This window comes from Xiphias gladius, chromosome 1 (genome assembly GCF_016859285.1).
Source record: "Xiphias gladius isolate SHS-SW01 ecotype Sanya breed wild chromosome 1, ASM1685928v1, whole genome shotgun sequence".
In the NCBI taxonomy this organism is placed as follows: Eukaryota; Metazoa; Chordata; class Actinopteri; order Istiophoriformes; family Xiphiidae; genus Xiphias; species Xiphias gladius.
In genome coordinates, this window is record NC_053400.1 from 20,327,936 (window position 1) to 20,350,181 (window position 22,246).

Here is a 22,246-nt window from a genome sequence, read left to right on the forward strand (position 1 = left end):
ACATACTTTGTTCCTGATGAGCTGAGGTAACAATTCTGAGCAAATCTTAATCGTAAACTACCAGAATTAGATGCTGAAATTTTGTCCATCCGGTGATATGCATAACAGTAAAACACAGTTCTTTATACTGAACGTAAATTGTTTTCTTTGATGTGTAATTTTGCATACATTCTTCTGTCGTGACGACTGACGCACAACACGTGAGCATTTTAATGTTGTAACTGGTTGAGGCAAAGCTAACTGCTCTCTGTATATTGCTGTGTGGTTTATTCTCACAAGTTGTATTTTTTGAAGCAGATATGCTTTGTGTGTCAAATCTTTTTATCTGACAGCTTTAGGTCCCTTTTTTCTGAAAGAATTCTGTACCTTCCCCACTAGGGAATATTAACATATATTATCTTATGTTAAATATAAGATTCAGCTGTAGTTGATATATATATATATATATATATATATATATATGTCTGATTTGATTGCATACAGTCAGCAGCAGGGCTGGAAGGTAACCAAGTACATTTACTCAGATACTTTGCTCAATTGTAATTTTAAGGTACTTTAAATGTTTAACTTTATATGTAACAAACTGTATATAATATATTCAGCTTATACCACGGCTAAATGCTGCTTAAATGTAAATGTAGCAATAACATATCACTGATAGGGGCCATTCTGATGGATCAAAACTTGTTCTTTTAATGATTTAAGTACTGATAATACCGTGCATTACTCGGGTCAAATTTCTAATGCTTGATGTTTTGTTTTTGGTTTTTTTTTTTTTTTTACTTATAATGGAGATTCTTCACATCGTGTTATTGTTATTTCTATTTAGATTTCAGGTTTGAGTACTTCTTTCTTCTTTTCCTCTCAACTTTCCCGAGACGAGCCGGTCCTCTCCCCAAGTGTCTCATTACCGCTCTGCGAAACGTCAGAAGTATTGCATGAGAACGACCATCAAGTCTCACGATTAACTGCGAGACTTGGAATCTCCCAAATTTTTTTTTTTTTTTTTTGGCCGGGCCAAAGAGCGACATCCGATGGGGAGGATCGACAGTCGTAGATGCGCGGGTCAAGGTAACAAACAAAAGAAAAGAGAAGAGAGGAGAGGAGAGGAGAGGAGCTCTCTTTAGCCACGCACATACCGCTGCGCACCTGACGTGACTGACAGGGCGACAGAAGTTGAGTTGCGCGTCAGGCAGTCTCGTTTCCGTCGCACTGGAAGCAGCACTCCTACACCCTCACGCACGCTCCCACTGATGTTTACCTGGTAGGATGCTTCGCGTGGGCCGTCGCACTTGACGAGCGCAATCCATTTTGCACACAAAGCCAGTATCTCAATGCACCGGCCCAACCGTGCGCCGACTTTGGGTTTGCGGGCTCTCCCTCCCGCGTCGTGGATTGCACCGCGATGCCATGATAGGGGCGTAATCTCATGCGCACTTTCTAAAAAATAGTATCACACACAGTGATGCGCCGGAGGGAGGTGAGGCTGCCAATGCGGAGGCAGGGCTGTGGATGCGGGGTGGGGTGGGGGGGGGGCAGGTAGCGCTCTGCGGCTTGACTGACGCGCTTGTTATGAGGCGAAGACGCGTTAATAAAGTGCTGTCAGGCTGACGCGTTCATGAGCACATGGAACAGGTAGACAAACGTGTAGCATGCCGGGAGGAAATCACCGCAGTTCCCCAATTCCCACAGCTCAACACAGTGAGTAACAACACTCAGCTGTATTGTTTATCCATGCTTAATGGTAGCCCCCCCCCCCCCCGTAACTTCATTATGATATTCAAACAGGGATTTATTGTTTTACAGTGATATTTCTAGTGTATTCTAAATACCAAGCCAAGAATACAGTGAAACCATATCACAAAACCGGACAGTTGCAAAAAATCCGATGAATCTCAGTTTCTGTTTATTGTGAGGTTAAAGCTCCCTTTTAACTTCACTACAAGAGGAAAAAAAATGTATAGAACATATAAACATTCCCATAAATAAAGGCTACACTTGGATTTTAGAAATATGTGTCCAAACTCTCCCAGTGCGACCCCAACCTTCTGATGAGAGTTTTGACTAGCCACTAAAAACTGTAAATGTTTGTTTTCCCTCCTTATTTCTCTCATGAACTTGCCCTAATATGTTGTGTAAATTCTATCTCTCGCTACATGCTCTTTCAAACCCTTTTCTGGTAGCGAACTACTCAGTCCCAGAATAAGATTTCACGGAAAGTACTATTCGTGGAAAAACTGCCAAATTTAAATATATTTTGACAAAAAACCATCACAATCAGCCTTCGAGTCCCACCATAAGTAGAGAATCTAACCCCCTCTTGAGGTTGTTAAAAAACTCTGAATTTCAGTCATGCTATACAGTAGCTACAGCACTGGACCTGCTGAATAGTGCACATTGCAATCTGGCAAACAAATCACAGTACAGTACTTAAGATTTCAGATTTTGCAGACAAGATTTTAAATAAACTGAGGTGTTATTGCACAATTTGTCTATTAATAAACTTGAGATAAACATTAGATGCTACAGTTTAGCATAAGTGAAATGCAATGGTTAACTTAAAAGTGCATTAATCAATATCAGTATCATTTTAATATTATTTAATTATTACCTAATTATTTAATTATTATATTTTGGATTTATGACTCACACATTGAGCCTCGCTTTTCCAGCTGCAGAAAAGCTCTGATAAACTTACCGTACTATGTCCAGCATCATACTGCAATTATAAATTAGTTAACTCAGAGAACTTGAAAGAGCAATAATTTGTCAGAGCTGTTGGTTTGTCAGCTTTTTTGGACTTTTTCTGCCCCCTAGTGGCCAAAAATGCACAGATGACGCTTTAAAACAAAGAGATGAGAACAGAAAGTAAAATTGCTGTGGATTGTTTTACAGCACTTGAAATGAAGTACGTGGTGAGATCCCATCAGCTGTAGCAGTTCGAGCACTACATGATGAAACGATAAACATAAGTGGGCTGGTATCTCTTAACAATCTTTTTTCTCTTTTTGACGCTGCAGCAATTGAAACTGGCTTTTTTTAACCAAGGAGAAATCTGTCAGTGAGAGCCTGAATTATTTAAATTGTTATTTTTTCATATACAGTTGTAATTTTTTTAAGGATTTAATTGCATTTTATAACCAGAAGGCAAGTTAAAATGTTTCGGTTGAGGGATTTCTTTGCAGAACAGAGTTAAGTTATTGGAGGAGATAGTAAAATGGCATAATAACCTATGAGTGGTTGAGGATAATCTTGCTTTCTCTGGGATCCCATCACCTCAGTGTTAATAGATGTTGCATAGGGGCTGCTTTCAAGGGAGAGATCACCCTACAGGTTTCTATTACTGTGACATCTCTTGAGATGGCATGTGTATCTCGTGCCAGTTTCACTTAGCAGGGCGGAGGAACTTGCAGGAGGTTTCAGCAGTTTCAAGTGCTGTAGGGGTGCAGCAAAAGCAAGTGCGCAGTTTGAAAATGCTACAGAGCTGAGTGAAAAAGAGGCAGGATGTACTCTACGACTGACTAATTGTGTTTCAAATTGGGTCTTTGTGCGCACAATGGGGAATGGGATTGCTCTGAGCTCCCCACTGAAGCACCCAAAGATGAGAAAGTTGTCAGATTTGTAGGTCAGGCTGCAGGGGTTGTTGTTAGGCAGACTCTCTCACAGCTCCAGATGTCACATTAGTTTGATTCCGGGCTATAATTGGTGGTGAGTGTCTGTTTACAGTTCTGACTGCTTTCAACACTACCCTTTTCCCGAATTCCCCTTTTGTTTTGAATTGCAGATAAGGTATTTTAACATTATCCCTTCTGTGTCCCAATTTTCTTATTCGTCTACAGTTAGCTCCTTCTCTTTCTTCTTACTGTCCTCGTGCTGTTTATTTTCCTGACACGTTGTGTTGAAATCTTAATTGATTTCAGTGTTGGAGAGAATGGCAGGAGTATCCTAGTCCCATCTGGAGCTTATCAGTGCTTGACCCGGTTTCGGTGTGCTACGTTAGCGTGTAGCTCCACCGGGATCTGTCCCCTCATCGTGCTGACAAAGGGAAGAAGGTCACAGCCGGCCCATCCCGGTCCAGCCCGACACAACCAGAGCCTAACATCACCTAATCCTGCCTCAGAATGCCAGCTCCAAAGACCTAAAAGTTGCTTACATTACAATTTCTCCCTCCTCCCTCATTGTAGGTCACTTGGTCTTCCTTCTTCCATTTTGGAAAGGGCTTCCGGGGATATTTTGCCCTACAAAAAAAATAATTATCTTATCTCCCTAATTCCCAATTATTATGCACAGGCTTATTTAAGAAAAAGGATTAGATTTTCTCTCTTTTTTTGTTGGCTGCACCAGCGAACAGGGGATGAATTTGAACGTGACACTCCACTCCTCTGCTGCAGTGAGGGGGTCCTACACATGGATGAACTGGGGGAGGAGAGAGCACCGTGAGGCTGTCATGTAAGCAGTCTCCTCTGGGGCCACCTCTTGGTGCGTACTGCTTCCTGCTTTAGGTAGAAGCCTCAGTTTTTCTGCTGCTGCAGCATCAGACTGCTCGCTCTCTTCTCCTCTCCCTCCTGTTGAGAAGGCAACAGAGCTACTGTCAAAGTACTGAAATGGAGAAGGTAAGGTGTTTCCTGACTTGATTTTCCTTCTTTCTGACACAGCTAGAGACTGTCATCAGGAGATTGTTTCTTTTTGTTCAGAGTTTACACTGCTGAATCTTTGACTGAACCCCTTCAGGGAAATTTGGGGCCTTTCTGTGTAGAGCTGGTATGCTTTCTATATTTGTGTTACTCTCTTCCCACCCCAAAAGATATGTTAGATATTAGGAACACCCCTGCCATTGCCTTTGGACGAGGCATGGGGTTTTAAAACTGGAATTAGTCCCAAGGCGCTGTTCACTATTCTGAAATTGGTAAGAAAGGTCAACTGCAGAGGATGAATTTCCCAACAGGGATTTATAAAGTATTACTGTACTGTGCATCATCTTCCTAGATTTCAGTTGATAGCTTTTGCGCTCTTTTATTTGCTCATATCTGAAACATAACACAAGGGACTAAGATGAATTTTATCATGTTTTTTTTTAATAATAAAATTGTCAAAATCCCTATTTTAATAGATTTTATGTCTTTCCTTTTTAATGTTTACATACATTATAATGTTTAAATGATGGCAAACAGATGATGCTAAAGCAAAGATTAGGTTTTATCTTCATGAGGAGCTCACTCATATTATTCTGACAATCTTTGAGGCATTTTCCAGCATGCGAACAAATAACAGCTCTTGGAAGTGTGATTTAGCGCAAAATGAGGCAGGAACACGAATATGTCTGATGTATATCACCATCTTTTTATCACATAGCCCTGTGTGTGTGTGTGTGTGTGTGTGTGTGTGTGTGTGTGTGTGTGTGTGTGTGTGTGTGAGTGTGTGTGTGTGTGTGTGTGTGTGTGTGCGTGCGTGCGTGCGTGTGTTCACTATACGTTTTAAACAAAGGTTGTTTTTCTTCGGTGTCTCTCTCAGAGCTGCTCAGAGTGCTCAGAGCCAACACTTGCACAGAGTCTGTGTACACTCTGCAACAAGTGGTTATGTTACCAGTGCACAGATGTGCATCAGCATCACAGAGGCCCTGCTACTTCCCAGTACACCGACTTGCACCAACAGCAGAGGCCCAGTGCCACTCAGTGTCCTGACCTGCACCAGAGAGGCTCCAGTTCCCTGCCACCCACCGGACAAGGCAAGATATTTATGTATTTCCAGACTTTGTTACATCCACAGATCTGAGACACTTTTATTGTGATTTGCGGAGCTTCGCTGCTTTGCTTGTGTACTTGTGAGAAAAAGCTCTGTGACTGCACTGATAGACAGGATGTGGTCAGTCCCATCGGGTTGATGCACAAAGGGCGATGCTCAGTTTCTACCACAGAGATGTGTGATGATGTGCAGGCAGGAGGGGGTTGGCTGAGGTGAGCTGACCAGCAGAGAGCAGTAGGGCTGTGTTTATTAGCCTTATCCAGCCATTGTCAGATAGACGTTTTGTCGGCAAACAGTTTTTACAGTGACATAGAAATATCAGAAATAATAACATTAGAAATATGTGAGAGATATTGTTTAGTTTTTATTAGAGAGAGAGAGAGAGAGAGAGTGTGTGTGTGTGTGTGTGTGGGGCGGGGTGATGTGGTTGTGTGTGTGTGGTTGTTGGTGCGTCAAAGGGCAATTGGACAACACTAAAATATTGCTTGTCTACATCTTTCACACCCAGCCCTCTTTAACAAATTGCAACCTCAACTTAAAACCAGGTTGTATTGTTTTTGCATCAAATTACCAAGGAAAGTAAACTTTAATCTCACAACCTGAGATAACTCACCACATTTTTTTAATCTCCCACTATTCTGCCTGTGAGAAAATAGCACTATGTACATGTTTCAAAGACCACTTGCACTTTGAAAATTTACACGGATATGAACGTGTAGTATACTGTATGTGTTTACCGATCAGACTTTCGTCTTTCAGTCATTGGGGTCATTTTCAAAAAGAATGCCCTGTTGAAAAAATAATCCAGGAACACTGCACGGCAATATGTACAACTGAAACCTGAAAACTGAAAAATATGGCGTTTCATCAACTTCAAAACAGTCTGGCAGTCCAACAGTTTGATAAATCCTGGAAAGTTTGTGCCTAAATTCATTGCAGTGGTCCAGTAATCAAAAATTCTCCATTTGTTTCAGTTTAGGCAAAACCACACGTGTTCCCTTTCTAGCTGAGTGTTAAATGAGTTGATTAATACCACTCTATGTACAGTCTGTTTGGTCAATATGAAGCTAAGGCCAGCACCAAGTTAGCTTAGATTAGCATAAAAACTGGAAAAATGGGGAAACGGTTAGCCTGGCTCTGTTGGTAACAAGATAACAAGATCTAGCTTATTTGCTCAAACGAGATTTAAATAGTTTGTTGCTTGCCCGATCATTTGATAACTTTAATGTTTGGCAGACTACACTGTAGTAGTTTGTTCTGTCCAAACACTTTCTCAGTGCCGCACACTGCTGGCCCTCCTCTAGCTCCGGGTGTGAATTGGTTGTCGAGTGCTGCTAATGCTCCTTCCTCTCTCCGCCCTCCCCCTACTCCCTCCGTCCGTCTTTTAGGCCCGGGGTCATATCCTTGCTCCCTCCTAATGTGCCACTCTCACAGACAGGAGCCCTTGGAGCTGTTTTGTGAGTCATGTGACCTTCTGTGCTGTAGCAGCTGTCACCTGTCCTCCCACAAAAACCACAGGTCAGTCTTCATATACACGGCTCAAGGACAATGCAGAGAAGGGCTAACTGCAGGTTAAAAACTTCCTCTGAGCAACAACACTGTTTAACCGCCTTGTCACTTTTATCATCTGAATCTGCATACACTACCCTTGGCCTGCCTAATACCCATTAAGTATTCATACCCTTTTGTTTTCTGTGATGTCACAGTACAGTAGCTGCCTCTAAGGTCACCAGCATAATGTCGTGTTCCCAGGGGAAACAAATTTAACTCTCGTGTTCTGCATGCCCAAAGAATAAATTAGTGAACTTTCTATCTGGTGCTGTGATCTCTCATGTCTTCAGGGTGGTGCAGATCGGGAAGGCCCTGCAGGATCAGCAGTGGCTGTTTGAGAGCCTGATGGTGCAGGTGGAAGAGAGGCGGTCTGCGGTAGAGAACAATGCCAAACAGATAGAGGGAAGGTTGGTTTAGACTCTCACAGATTTGTCATAATCATGGTCCAAAGTCTGAGCAACTTCTGACACAAAGGGTGAAAAATTTACCAGCGTGAAGTATAGCAAGCTAATGCATAAATTAATTTCTGAAACGCTGCTTTCTTCTTCTGCATTTGGGATTTTTCTGCCAGGACTAAGCCATTTATTTTCTCTTTTCTGTCTTTGTAGACTTCATGGAGTAAAGATTGCACATAGGAAGGCAGAGAACCAGATTAAAATGGCAAAGATGATTATGATGAACGAGCTTAACAAACGAGCCAACCTATTAATAGAGCAACTGGAGGTAATTACTTTCTCTTTCTTTCTTTCTTTCTTTCTTTCCCTCTTATCATTCAGCCAGCCGCGAGTCCACATGCAAAGAATCTGTAACCGCCGGGATGCAATCGGTCCAGAAAGCAAGCAAACGAGAGCCAATAATATGTTGTCAAAGCTGCTTTAGCCAACATCTCAGGAACTACATCTGTCAGAAAAAGAGTCATTTATTTAAGCCACAGTCTAGCCATCATGCGCTATGTGTGCCAGTAATTACACTTAACTGCAGGCATTTTTATGGGTGTGTTCCTAGAAAATCTCAGAGGACTTCCAGCAGCGTCTGGAGGACCAGCTGCAAGGGGCAATAGAGATATGTGGGCAGCTGGACCACGTTCAGAAGTTCATCACCTGGGCTACGACCCACCACCGCAGAGGCCCGGTGCTCTTCAGCAGGGCTCTGGTACGTTGACAGGACAGTCAACAGATGTCCACTGTTTTACTATAACACACACACAGTCCTGTGGTGAATTAGTAATTAATTACTGTGAGTGAGTAGAACAACAAGTATTATGCCTCTTTTTATCTTCTTTTGAAAAAGTAAACCCTCTCTCATTTATATTGAAAAGGGAAACCTTGCCAATTGAAGTCAGTAAAGGTCAGTTTACTGCTCACAGGGATTACTACTGAGCCAGTGAAAACAGCTGTCAGTGTCCTCTGTGTTTCTGGGGGAGCTTTGTTACAGTGAGCCTCAGAAAATTACTAAAGTTGCATCAGCGGATTTATTTCGGCTTGGGATCGGAAACTACAAATTTTAAACAGAAAGCCTGTGCTATGCGAGCGTGGTGTTTATAAGACGCAAGCATTTACCAGGCAGCCAGGGTTTTAAAAAAAAGACAAGTTGCTTAATAAGAAGTGTAGCATCTAGTGTTTTTGGAGCTTGAACCACACGAGGGACAAAAGCTCAGGATATCTTGGCCTCTGTGCATCGATTTTGACCATAATTCTTGGAATTTGTCCCTTGTAATACCTGCAAACTTTATGGAAGTGCAATAGTAAGTTGCTTACATAGTCTTTGAACCAAAACTCAAATCCACTGGTGCTGGATTTTGAATTTAGTATGTTACTACGTTTGTGTTATTTGCACTTGTGTTATTGGCAGTTTAGGTTTCAAAGAAATCCAAATCATTGCCCTTTCATTTTTATCTAGGGGTGTCTTCTGAGTGCACTCTTACTTATATTAATATTATTATTATTGAAATCAATGAAGACAAATGTGGATAAATGCATCCTGTTTTTCATTCATAGAATGTACAGTGTAATCTTCCTGCAGATTTCACTCCAGATGCAGCAACTGCTTGAGCCATCACTCCAATCAGACTCCTGGAGTCCTGTCAAGATCAAATTCAACTGGGATGCTAGTTACTGGATGAAGCAGATTTCCTCTTTAGGTAAAAGAATGCTACTGAAGCAAGAAGACAATATTACAATATTTTATGGAAATGTAAATGAACATGGAAATAAGCCGGCAATAAAAATGTTAACGCATTAGAATGAAAATGAAATGTGTTGTTGACAGGACCGAGGGACTTTCCTAAGCGTTTTTGACATAAATGTTAATGTCAGTTTGTCCCCAATGTACTGTTTAGAATATTTTTTGCAGGGAAATACCTACTTATTCAAAAGAACTTTAAGTGCGCAAAAAACAAACCATTAGCTTGTACATCTGTTTTATTAATTTCAATATTAATTTTATGTATGACATATTGCATCTTATTTTGAAAAGAGCTCTTAATGTGCTGTTTTGCAGGCCAGCTGACTGTAGAAGGGGGAAGCTGCACTTATCCCCAGGGTTTGGCCTGCTCCAGTATTATGAGGCCTCAGCCCATCACCTGCTTGGCTCTACCGTCTGTGTTTCGAAGAAGAGAGCCGGGCTGTGGGTACCAGGCCTGCTGTGAGCCCCAGATGTGTTGCTTGCATGACATTCCCTCTCATCCAGATCTGCCCAGTCTGGACAAAAGCGAGCTGGAAGCCAAACTTTATAACTCCAGCTGTGTTCAGCCTGCCCTTATCCCTGCCTCACTGCACCAGAGCCAGCAGCTCCAGAGGTGCTGGGACACGGACAGCTCCTCACACTGTCCTCCCCCTACATCACCTGTCCCGACCATAGGACCCATCCAGCTCAACTGCAGTCGAGGACCTACTTCCCAGCCACAAGCTGCCGACTCCCAACCCCACTCTCAGCCTAAATCTTATCTTTCTTATCACCACCAGAGAGAGATTCTTCCGGACAGCCAGGCTCAGCTAAGTGCAAACCGCAGCAGGCCAGGCCAGTGTCAGGGGAAGCTGTCGTTTAGCCCAACTATGCAGCAGGAGCTCAGCCACACAGCTGTGGACAGAGATGTGATGACTGAGGGGAGCTGGGAGGAGAGATGCAGAGTGGAGGAGACTTGTGGTCACACAGCAGTGGTGGAAAGCAGACAACTGCTTGATGAGGAGCTTCAGCAGGACAGGAGTGAGCAGAGCCATGTCCAGCAGCTGCTTCAGCAGCCGCAGCAGCCGCAGCAGCAGCAGCAGCAGCAGCAGCAGCAGCAGCGCCGTGTTCCTACTGCAGCAGACCTGAGAAAAGAGCAGCAGGGGACCAGACCTGCGCTGTCACTCAGGGACCACAGAGATGGAAGGGTGAGAGATCAAGTTAACAATAGACCCCAATTAATACTCTGGGGTTTTTTTAGCATAACATACAAAACATATGTACGTGCTGAAACAACTTTACTGGGGATTAAATCATTATAATCAGTAACTAAAAATAATAGGTTCAGTGTTCATTTTTCACGTTGGAAACACAGTAGCAGTTGACCAAAAAAATCTCACTCAGCCGCTTCACTGGCACTTTAAATCATATCACACAATCTTCTTAGCAGAGGGAGTTGCCCAGTTGTAATGGAAAGGTTCAAATTTCCTTTTTTCAGGGCACTTTAAGGCCTTCCGGTTCATGTTGGCTCAAAATTTGAGATCGGGAGTTCATTCTTGACCTTGGAAACAACAGTTAACAAAGTAAACTCACCACCATTCAGTAGCTGTTCTGGAGCGCTCTGTTGCATTGCACGATAAAAAATACATTAGGCTCACTTGTCCATAAAATAACTTCACATGCACAAATGAAACATAACGTTCTCCTTCAAGGTTAATTCAATTTAAGCATCGATTGATGTATCCTTATGCAAAATTTCACCTAAATTTATAACGTATTTATGATAAACTCCATGAACACATTTTTACACATTAAACTTGATGCAGCAAAAATGAAAGATTTATTACATATTATAAACAAATGTGTCTTTACTCATGAAATACAAGGGTCAACTATGCATAAAAATGAAGAAAGAAAAGCTAACATTTACAGCGGTACCAGTATTAGCCTTGCAGATACTTTGCTCGGGCTCACTACAACAAAATAACAACTACAAAATTGTTTTGTTATCAGCTTCATAATGCCATGAAGTAAAACATAAGAGGAGTAAACATTGTTGGTTTCTGATCCGCATCTAACTTGAGTTCAAAGTAGGACATTTGGTGGGATTTTGTACCTCTCAGTCTTTGTTTTTTTGCTTCACACGTGGTTATGCATTGTCTCTATGGGCCCAAACAAGTTTTTAACCCAACTCATGGCTTGGTAAACCACACAGTGCTGTTTTTACACGCCTTCCAAAAACCACAATGTATCAGTAAGAGTCAAATAATTTCCTATAAAACACAGATGTTCAAACAGTTGCTCAGAGAATCACAAAGAACAAACAGACAAAGGCAACAAAGCCTAATTCAAAAATTATATCATGAACGGACATTTGAGTCAAAACAAAAGCCAATAGGAAAATGTTTTACATATGGGAAGCGGTTACTGTATATTTCTAAAATGTTGACGTTTAAGGGAGTGTCAAACTGAAGCCAGTATTCAGTTTTAATTAACATCCATAATCTACTGAAAGTAAAAGGAACACTGTTTATTTTAATGCCAGAATGATCCCTACCCACAGTTGACAGTTCGCCTGAAAACAGATGGTGCAACACAAACCTGCTTCTGCTTTTATGAAAAAAGTATGATGGGAAAACAAAGAGCTGCTCTAACAATTAAAGCCGAGCTGTACATAGCAATGCATCCCAAAATCCAGGAGAGCACTGTTCATCATAGTCACACTTGATGCCAGAGGGTTAAGCAACCACATAATCACCTCTCTAAAAATTCTCAAGATGCATGATTACAAGCACAAAGATATGTTATTTTCACATTTTCGAGTCACAGCTTCTGAAAGCGAAATAAAACCACTTGGGCGTAGTCATTTATGTACTTAACCTGTCATTAATGAGTCACTAAGGGAATAGTAGGAGTTTGAGTCTAGCTCTGGTTTCAGCTCTGAGATAAATTCCTACACCCCCCATCGTTCCGGAGAGAAGGATTATAGTCTCTTTTCCTCCACAGTCTGAATCCTACATACCTCTCCCAAGGGGCATGGATCAGGTAAGTGTTTTAATTGCATGATACTTAGGAGCACATGCTTGGTGTCAGCCTGGCCTGAATATGTATGATGGCACACTAGGAAAAAAAAAGAAAAAAAAAAAACTGGTGTTAAATGATTTGCCAGCCCCCCTGCTTAGATTAGCCGAAGACACAGCTGAGGCGTTTAAAGGATCTTTTCAGGGCACTTGCATTAGTTCAATTCTAATATAAGAGAGAGGGAGAGAGTGATTTTCAGTTCTGGCTTAATCAATGGCCCACGTTGAACCCCTGATGCTGAATTTACATATGATAATTGATGTTGTAACCAAAAACCTTTGATTCTTTGTACAACATGAGTAGTAGATGCAGCTGTGTGGGCCATTCTCCATGTTTGTCGAGTTGTTTAGAATCAGTCCCAGAATAAGCTCTGAGTGATGTTTTTGTTCATTCAGTGTGCGCCCATGCATGTGTGCGTACCTGTGTGACACTCAAGGTTGTTTCCACCGCACACGCCCCACTCCTTTTCTCTCCTTTCTGTTGTTAATGGCATGAACAGGTGCATCTATGCATGTAATCTAGCTTGAAACCCTGCTCAGTTTTGTATGTTTGTGTTTCTGACAGAGATCTACATCCCTGGAGGTGTCAGTGACAGCCCACGACTATGTACCTGATGTGCAGAGCAGCGGGCGAAGCCCTAGTTCGGCGTGCACGAGAAGGAAGAGACGCTCCCAGAGCATACCGGCAGAACTGGCAGCCCCATCCACCAGTCCTTACACTGAAAGGCCCACAGGATGGACTCACAGCCTAGAGGCAGGAGCTGCAAATAAGGTAACCCTGCATCAGAATATAATCACACTGTGGAGGAACTGAGGCTCTGCTGTCAGATACAATAGAAGTGATCACAGTTAAGCTTCCACTTTCCACATGTGAGATCTGGCATTGTAAAGAAATAGTAAAAACATTGCTATTTTCTCCTTTCATACAAAATTTCCAAAAAAAATGAATATATTACTCTAAAACTAACTTAGAACAGGGGATCTGTTTGCAGTAGCTGAAAAAACAGTCTTACCGCAAGATTTAGTAGCTGTTCTGGAGCTTTCAATCTTATTGCATGATCTTTGTCAGCAGATGGAGTTGCTCGGGTCTCAGAATTGTACATTTTCAAGTTTCAGTTTTTTTACCAGCACTTTAAAGATTTTTTCTATCCATGTTGAAAAGGAAAAAAAAATGGAAAAATGGAAATCTGAACAATACAATTTTGTAACAACTGAGCAACTCCTTCGGCTGATGAAGATCAAGAGGTTTGATCATAAGCTCCAGAACAGCTAGTACAGTGGAGCTCAGGAGAGTTTGTTTTCTCAACTGCTGCTTTTGAGGTCATGAAATTTTCACCCTCCAGATACATATTGTTTTACAGTTCCAATCTTGGCAGCATGTGTATTATAAAGGGGAAGTCGATCGGTTTTACAAATCAAAATCTGTTTACAGGTCTTGGGGAGTAAGACTGCACATGTAAAAAAAAAAAAAAAAAAAAAAAAAATTTAAAAAGCCTTTTGTGGCTCCAGAGGGAGCTTTGCAGAATCTGATACACTGCCTCAGCTACAAGTTTGGAAAAAAGAGAAAAACCATCTTGGTTGGTTTACATATACTAATAAGACTGTTTTTCCTCTGTCGGACAAGTTTGCCTACAGTTTGTGTTTACATGATGCTTGCTTTTTTCTCAGTATTCCAGTATGGATCCCAGACAGAGGAGAGCTTCAGATGGGGTGCTTTGTGTTGTCAAGGAAATTTCGTCTGACATGGCCGTGCCCAGAGGCCAATGTTCTCATCTACTGTCCTATAAGACAGAGCCAGGTGCTGGAAATACTACTCTACCATGCAATTATTTCTTATATCCTCAAATAAACAAAGTACAAAGTTTGTGAACACATGCTCATCATCTTTCTCTTTTTTTTAGATCATTCTTTTACGAATGTAAATGAAGAGATTGATTATGAGGACAAGGAGAAATGCAGGATGTCAAGAAATGGCCACAACAGGTCTGTAATAGCTGTCAAGTCAAACATCTATCCATACACAAATCATGACAATAAAGTATAGTTTTCATCACTCATTCTGTACTTGCCTCAAAAGTAGCAGAGATGTTCAGAAGGACTCAGGAAGGCCCAGGGTTCCAGTGGTTTGCTTAGAGCGTCTCAAAATACTCATCTCTCAACTCCCCCCACATGGACGACGGCAGAGTGACCCTTTACCTGCTAGCTCGATGGAGAAGAGCGAAACTCTCCCACAGCAGAGAACCTGGCATGATGTAATGCCTCAAGTATGTCTCATTTTTTTCATATTGTAGAGGAATGGTGATCTTAGAAAAACACCAAAGCAGTCAGATTACAGAACATTTAAAATTAAAATAAAAGTTACATTTTTTTAAATTAATGACAACTTTTGTTGTACATGGTTATGGCCACTGTTTTAAACGGCTGCTGGCAGTAACTTCATAATCACGTGAGGAATTTAGAGTGGTATTAATATTCTCATGTAATGCTCAGCAAGAAAGCAAATTTTCAATTCAATTTTATTTATATAGCGCCAATTCATAACAGGAACTTTTCATGTAGAGCAGGTCTAGACTTTACACTTTATAGTCATATTTACATAGACCCTACATTCCCCCATGAGCAAGCACTTGGTGACGTTGGCAAGGAAAAACTCTTTTAACAGTTAGAAGCCTAGAACAGAACCCGGCTCATGGTGGGCGGCTGTCTGCCTCAGCCGGCTGGGTTGGTGGGGGGGGGCATAGCACAGTAGACGTATAACATAAAGATGTGTAACAATAATGACACTAATAATAAAACCAATAATAATAGGGTGGATAATAATACTAATAAAACTAAATATAATAACAGTTGATAATCATAATATTTGAAGCAGTGGTTGTTGAGCACGATCAAGGGGGCAATAAGTGGTTCTGCAGTCACAGATCCAGACTCTCTAGGACCACGGGCAGAAATACCTGCAGAAAACGATAGGAAGAGAGAGGAGAGCGACGAGAAAGCACAAATCTATGGGAGAGAGAAGAAGTCAAGTTAGTAACAAGCATTGGATGGAGAGGAAGAGGAGGAGAGAGGAGCTTGATGCATCATGGGAAGTCACCCAGCAGTCTAGGCCTATAGCAACATAACTAGGGGGTGGTTCAAGCCAAGCCTGAGCTAGCCCTAACTGTAAGCTTTATCAAAAAGGAGTTTTAAGTTTTAAGCCTACTCTTAAATGTGGAGAGGGTGCCTGCCTCCTGGACCAAAACTGGAAGTTAGTTCCACAGTAGAGGAGCCTGATAACTGAAGGCTCTGCCTCCCATTCTACTTTTGGAGACTCTAGGAACCACAAGCAAGCCTGGTACTATGAGCTGTTTCAGATATGATAGTGCCTGACCATTAAGGGTTTCTAGGTGAGGAGGAGGAATTTAAATTCTATTCTGAATTTTACAGGGAGCCAATGCAGAGAAGCTAACACAGGAGAAATGTGATCTCTTTTCCTAGTTCCTGTCAGTACTCGTGCTGCAGCATTCTGGATCATCTGGAAAGTATTTAAAGATTTGTTGGGACAGCCTGATAATAAGGAATTACAATAATCCAGCCTAGAGGTAATAAAAGCATGGACTAGTTTGTCTGCATCTTTTTTGAGAAAGGATGTGTCGGATTTTTGTAATGTTACTTAGGTGAAAAAAGGCAGTCATTGAAGTTTGTTTTATGTGAGAGTTAAAGGACATTTCATGATCAAGATAACTCAGAGATTCCTAAAAGTGGTGCTGGAGGCCAGGGCAATGCCAGCTAGAGTAACTATATCATTAGATAATGTGTTTCTTAGGTCTTGGGGGCCAAGCACAATAACTTCAGTTTTCTCTGAGTTTAACAGCAGAAAGTTGCTGGTATGGTCCCTAAGGCTTGCTTGAAGTTTAGCTAACTGATTGGTTTCACCAGGCTTCATTGACAAATACAATTGGGAATCATCAGCATAGCAATGGTAGTTTATGGAGTTTTTCCTAATAATATTCCCTAAAGGAAGCATATATAAGGTGAGTAGAACTGGTCCAAGCACAGAACCTTGTGGAACTCCGTGACTAACTTTTGAGTATATGGAGGATTTATCGTTAACGTGCACAAACTGAATTTGATCTGATGAATAGGACCTAAACCAGCTTAGAGCGTTTTCTTTATGCCAATTAAATGTTCCAGTCTCCGTAATAGGATATGATGGTCAATGGTATCAAATGCAGCACTAAGATCTAACAAGACAAGTACAGAGACATTACAACTGGTTGGCAAAAGCTTTCTCAAGGATCTTAGAGAGAAAGGGAAGGTTACTTATGGGTTTATAGTTGGCTAAAACAAATGGATCTTGAGTAGGCTTTTTAAGAAGAGTTTTAATTTCAGCTGTTTTAAAGGACTGCAGTACATAGCCTGTTAATAAAGACATGTTGATTATATCTAGTAAAGAGGTTCTAACTAAGGATTAAACTTCCATAAGCAGCCTAATTGGGATGGGGTCTAAGAGACAAGTTGATGGTTTAGATGAAGACATTTTTTAAGTTAGTTGGCAAAGGTTAATGGGAGAGAAACTGTATAAGTATACATCAAATATTATAGTATATAGCATGTTAGTGAATGTCCCAGAATGTCGAACTATTACTTAACTTAATTCTCTGTATATTTTCACAGAAAACAGTACAGTGTTCTTTAATCTAATCCATGCCAAAATGTACTGTCATCTAGGGTTTACAAATGTGTCTGTTTTTTCACTTTCCATGGTCAGCACAAAGGATTAAAATGCACAGATGTTTTGGCTATATCCTTTTCAATCTGTAGTGGTCATTTAGCCTCAGTATTTTTTAACATGTTACAAATAATGAGTATCAATGTGTGTCAAGGGGATTTACACCTTTGCACGTAATTTCTTGGAAGGCACTTTTGACCATTTACAATGTAAAAGTATTCTCAGGGTTTCTACCTTTGTAGATGATCCACAGTATGTAATCTGTTTGATAAAGTGTTGGCATGTTAGCTACTAGTTATTATTTTATTCAATACATCTTCAAACACTAGTGATTCTAGTTAACATGCTGTTAAAACTTTGTTTAATTCAGCAGCTAATATGAAAAATATATTGAATACAATATGATAAAAGCTTCCTCTCCTCTCCTCTCCTCTCCTCTATGGTAAACGTAGGGGATAGCTGTAGGCTCTGAGACCAGGAGGACCACCCGCTCACTCACAGCGCCACCTTATGCTGCAGAGCGACAAACTTATCATCAGTCTTCCACACAGTCAACCAACAGTGAGTTTGACAGCCGAGGGAGATTCAGCTCTCGTAGAGCATCCACACTGCCCTCCACAGACCCTAAATATGTGCCAGAGAGTTACTCTGCACTGGATCTGGAGTCTGATTCTGATCCTAGGTCAGTCTCAGAAGACACAGTTGTTTCTCGGGCTGATCCAGACCCAGAGATGGACTCAGATGCATCACCAGATTCTGAACCAAATGCAGAGTCTTCATCTGAAGCTGAACTTGAATGTCTGGCTGAGGAGAAATCAGTGGCTGCAGGAGAGATGGGGCTCTGCGGTGACACTGATATTGCAGGGTATTCAGAGCCAAGTCTTGAATATGAGGCGGACCCAGAATCAGACGCTGAAGTGGGATCAGAGGATGGCCAAGGGCTAGATGCTGATTCTGAATCACGCGATGCAGATACAGAGTCTGACATTCAGCCTGAATATGATCCCCGTTTTCAGGCTGAGAGTGATTCTAACGTCGTGTCCGATCAGCCTCCAGACTCTCAGGGCTCTGTGGAGTCTGAGCTCGACGTCGAATCTGAACCTGAATTAACAACTGATGATCCACAACCGCTTCGCTCTGACCTGGAAGAGGAATCCCACATTGGACCTGGTCAGAGGCCGCTTCTGATCGCAAACCCTGTAGCTCAGAGGGGGACAGAGGAAGTCCAGCCTGAGCAGGACAGTGCAGAGATGGAGAGTGAGGACTTCTGTGCTGTCTGTCTGATTGGAGGGGACCTGCTGTGCTGTGACCGCTGTCCAAAAGTCTTTCATTTGTCTTGCCATATCCCGTCTCTGCTAAGCTTCCCCTCGTAAGCTTCTTATACTGTAACCTGAAATTTATACATTTAACATTATTTTCTCACCTCCTATCGAACTGTTTACTTAGCGCTCTTGCTGTTAACCTGATTATGCTTCTGATCCTGTTCAGAGGTGACTGGGTGTGCAGCCTGTGCAGGAATGTTTTGCAGCCGGAGGTTGGATACGACTGTGAGAATGAGAGAGCATCTGGAGAACACAAATCGGCCCACGGACTGACTCTATGTGACCAGAGAGTAGGTCCTTTCATTAGCTGCATTAATAATAATGATGACTTGTGGTTTTGGACTCTTTTTATGATTTCAGTGACTGCGCTACTTTTCCTGCATCTATAATAATTTTCTTTCAATTTTGGTCAATTGTAGAAATGTGAGCGGCTGACTCTCCTGATCCTCAGTAACATCCTGAGCGCTCCCTTCCATGAGCCTGTCAGTCCACTTGTGAGTGATTTGACTTTTCTTACAGTCCAGTTAGAGTGAAGGCCAGCTCATTTCACTTATACTTACAGGAACAGAGTAGAATCATAGTAGTTTTCCTTATGTTTTGGTGTTCATGAACACACTTTGACTGCGGCTATATTTGTGAGGGTTTAGGGAGCTTAAATGTACCCTGTGTGTTTTGTTTTTTTTTTTGTTTTTTTTTTAAGACAAATGCATTTCTTTTCTCATAAAAATTTTAAAAGCTGAATTTTAAAATAAGTTGAGTCATGCATTGTTTATATTCGTTTTTACATCAGCTAACAGTCGTCTTATTCTCTGCCTTTGCTGGTGCTTCACAGCATTTCTTGGTGAGTTAACCACCACCAACTGTCGATCAGCTGAAGAGATTAAAACTTGTGGCAGAAATACATGTAGTTTCGCCACATGCTCGTGTGGAGGCATGTTGTTGAGGACCCACTCATAAAAACGTTGCTTGATAACACTGCGCAAAAACTCCACAGGGTATCTTTAACACTGCTTCTAAAGGTTGCCTCCTCTCAAGTCCAGTGCAGTTAAAACCCATCACTATTTGAGCATATGTTATCATAGGTAGGAAAAGGATTGCCTGATTTAGATTTAGATTCTGTTCAAAGCAAGTACCATCTATATAGGTGGAGGCAAATTTGTCACAATGATACATAATGCAATCTGTGGAACATTTCTTTGTTGTTGTATTTTGAAGGGGAAAGAGCTTTGAGGTAATTAAATTGGAAGGAGTATGAGGGAACTAAAGTGGCCGGGTGGATTGTATAAAAGTCTTAAATATCACTGCTTTTTCATGCAGGCTCGCCATTACTACCAGATCATCAAGAGGCCAATGGATCTGTCTGTAATCAGAGCCAAACTCAATAAGAGGAATCCTCGACATTATAACTCACCGGATCAGTTTGTTGCTGATGTCTATCTCATGTTCAACAACTGTGCAAAGTTCAATTATGTAGGTTAAAACTGATACTTTGTATGTGTTTATTCAATGTACAGTCTGTCTCATAATTATAATTATTAACATAATCTCAGTTAATCCCGATGTAATTGCTCTTTCTCTCTCTCTGACCACAGCCTGACTCTGAGGTGGCCCAAGCAGGGCGAAGCCTCGAGGCATTCTTCACTTCCAAGCTGAAAGAGGTTTTCCCAGACAGAGTTTTCGCTGCGGCCGAGGCGGACTCTGACAGCGATGAGTATGATGAGGCCTACAGAGCCGCTGAGAGTGGTTTCCCCTGGCCAGAGAGGAGGGAGCAGTGCCACAGGAAGAGGAAAAGGAGAAACTCTCTCAAGTCGAGGAGACATTATTTCTAAGCAGAGGTGAATGGAGTACAGCCATGGATACAAATATGCTTTATTTGTGTGTAACTATACTGCTTTTATTTAACAGGTTGTGGGGTTGTACCAGTGTTTCCATTCTGTAATCAGAAAGTGGCCCTATTTGGGGTTTGCAGTAAGATCACAGTGCTGCCATCCTATGGCAGCTCAACATATTGAAACAATACTTCAAATATTTGAGCAATTGTTATCCCTGCAGACCTCAACTGATCAGAAGAGCAGAGACTGTTTAAAAAACTACTGGAAAAAAATTTAAGTTACATACTGTGTGCTATACCTTTGGAACCATATCTCTTTGGAGAAAATCAGAGATTGTTGAGTTGCTTTTGCTTAAAACAAGTCATAGTAGTGAGGTGATGCTGTCATCGTTACAGTACCATATCATATTTTCGACATTAATGATTTCTCCCCGATGCACTGGAAAGTACTTACTGTGTTTACAATTAGGCATACCTTCTTACATATCTTATGTTATATGCTATGTATATTGTACAAAGAGGATGCTGTAGTTGGATGTTCATCAACGTCACCTTCCATCATTATGAAGTGGTTCTTTTTTTTAGTTGAACATAGCCCTCATATACAGCACTTTGAAACTTTAACATTAGTAAATTCAGTACTTACCATATTCGTAAATGTTCGACATATTTATACATGTGTAACTGTACAGAACTTTATTTTACTATATTTGTCACTTTAATTACTAAATGATTGCAGGCAATTATCATAGGTTTGATTATTGATATAATTAATTTGTCTCAGTAGCTTTTTTTAAAAAGCAGCAGTGCATCTTACTGCAGAATGTGAGTGATTGAGGGCACTACAACTGGTGCTGGAGCTCAACAGGGCCTACTCTTCGCATTTTCATGTTTGCACCATCCAAGAAAATTTCAATTTTGCATTTAACCATGAATTAGGTTTGTGTATACATTATGTAACATTTCCGTTCCACCTGTGTTTCAGCAAAATGTTGTACTCCTTTATTATCTAAATACTGTATCTCAGGCTGAATAAGAGTGTAAGGTATTGATATCATTCAGTATGGATTATTTTAAAAACGTCCTTGCTTTGTAGAGCCACACTGTTGAGAGGAAATGTGTAATTTTATAATATGCACTGTTGTAGAGAACTTCCTGTTTTTAAATATACTTTACTTGCTTCCTGCTACTTAAGATAGACTTTACTTGACTTTTACAGTAATTAATGGCCAAATTATTGTCTGTATCTTCTTTGATCATTGTCAAGAATAGTGAATATACAGTATAACTGTACGTAACGTTACTTCCTTTTAAATCAATAGATGTAATAATATTTCTTATTGTGTGAGGGAAGACTGATAAACTATAGTTACTGTCACTGTTTCATGAGAACAATGTGGCTCATTTTTTTTCATTTTTTTACTGTAACAGTCAACAATAAATGCACATATCAATAAAATGCACTCAAGAGAAAATATATATTTTTTTAATTATTTTCCATCTGACATTATTAATCATAGGTTACAGGAGTTGAACAAATGGAAAAGAAACTTTGTTTCGTCAGCATAGACATATCATTTACAGCAAGTTTATTGTAAATGTTTATCTACTGTATGAAACCAGCACTCAGTACATACTGCAGCCATTTATAGTTGGCCTATATACTTCTATATATATAGTTTGATCTCTTTTCAGCTTCTTTCCTAAAAGATACGGAAGCAAACATATAAATCCTTTAAAATAAAATTCATACAAATTTCTTAACATTATATTTCATGTTTATTTCTCAGTGCGTCTCCAGTAGTTCAAATATCATGATAAATTATAACATTTTCTTGCAGATAAT

At 40.9% G+C, this 22,246-nt stretch overlaps 1 protein-coding gene across 3 annotated transcripts; it reads left to right on the top strand.

The window, feature by feature from the left end:
- Window positions 1-1,038: 1,038 nt before the first annotated feature.
- Window positions 1,039-21,857, top strand: trim66 (tripartite motif containing 66). Of its 3 annotated transcripts, XM_040138127.1 has the most exons (19): window positions 1,039-1,071; window positions 4,345-4,613; window positions 5,512-5,725; window positions 7,131-7,260; window positions 7,584-7,700; window positions 7,902-8,016; window positions 8,299-8,445; window positions 9,316-9,433; window positions 9,793-10,664; window positions 12,463-12,501; window positions 13,102-13,308; window positions 14,205-14,334; window positions 14,438-14,519; window positions 14,614-14,800; window positions 17,700-18,616; window positions 18,736-18,859; window positions 18,989-19,063; window positions 19,887-20,039; window positions 20,162-21,857. In XM_040138127.1, the coding sequence occupies exons 2-19, from the start codon at window positions 4,605-4,607 to the stop codon at window positions 20,396-20,398; spliced, it is 3,873 nt and encodes a 1,290-aa protein (XP_039994061.1). In that variant the 5' UTR covers window positions 1,039-1,071; window positions 4,345-4,604; the 3' UTR covers window positions 20,399-21,857. The 3 variants fall into 3 exon arrangements, with proteins under 3 accessions (XP_039994061.1, XP_039994067.1, XP_039994075.1); XM_040138133.1 differs by lacking the exon at window positions 1,039-1,071 and having other exon boundaries at window positions 2,832-4,613; window positions 14,617-14,800; XM_040138141.1 differs by lacking the exons at window positions 1,039-1,071; window positions 12,463-12,501 and having other exon boundaries at window positions 2,833-4,613.
- Window positions 21,858-22,246: the final 389 nt, after the last annotated feature.

Bases quoted from the DNA above. Each gene is read 5' to 3' on its own strand.
- trim66 (XM_040138127.1), top strand. The intron at 13,309-14,204 runs GTAACCCTGCAT...CTTTTTTCTCAG, and splicing joins AGGCAGGAGCTGCAAATAAG to TATTCCAGTATGGATCCCAG. The intron at 18,617-18,735 runs GTAAGCTTCTTA...GATCCTGTTCAG, and splicing joins TCTCTGCTAAGCTTCCCCTC to AGGTGACTGGGTGTGCAGCC.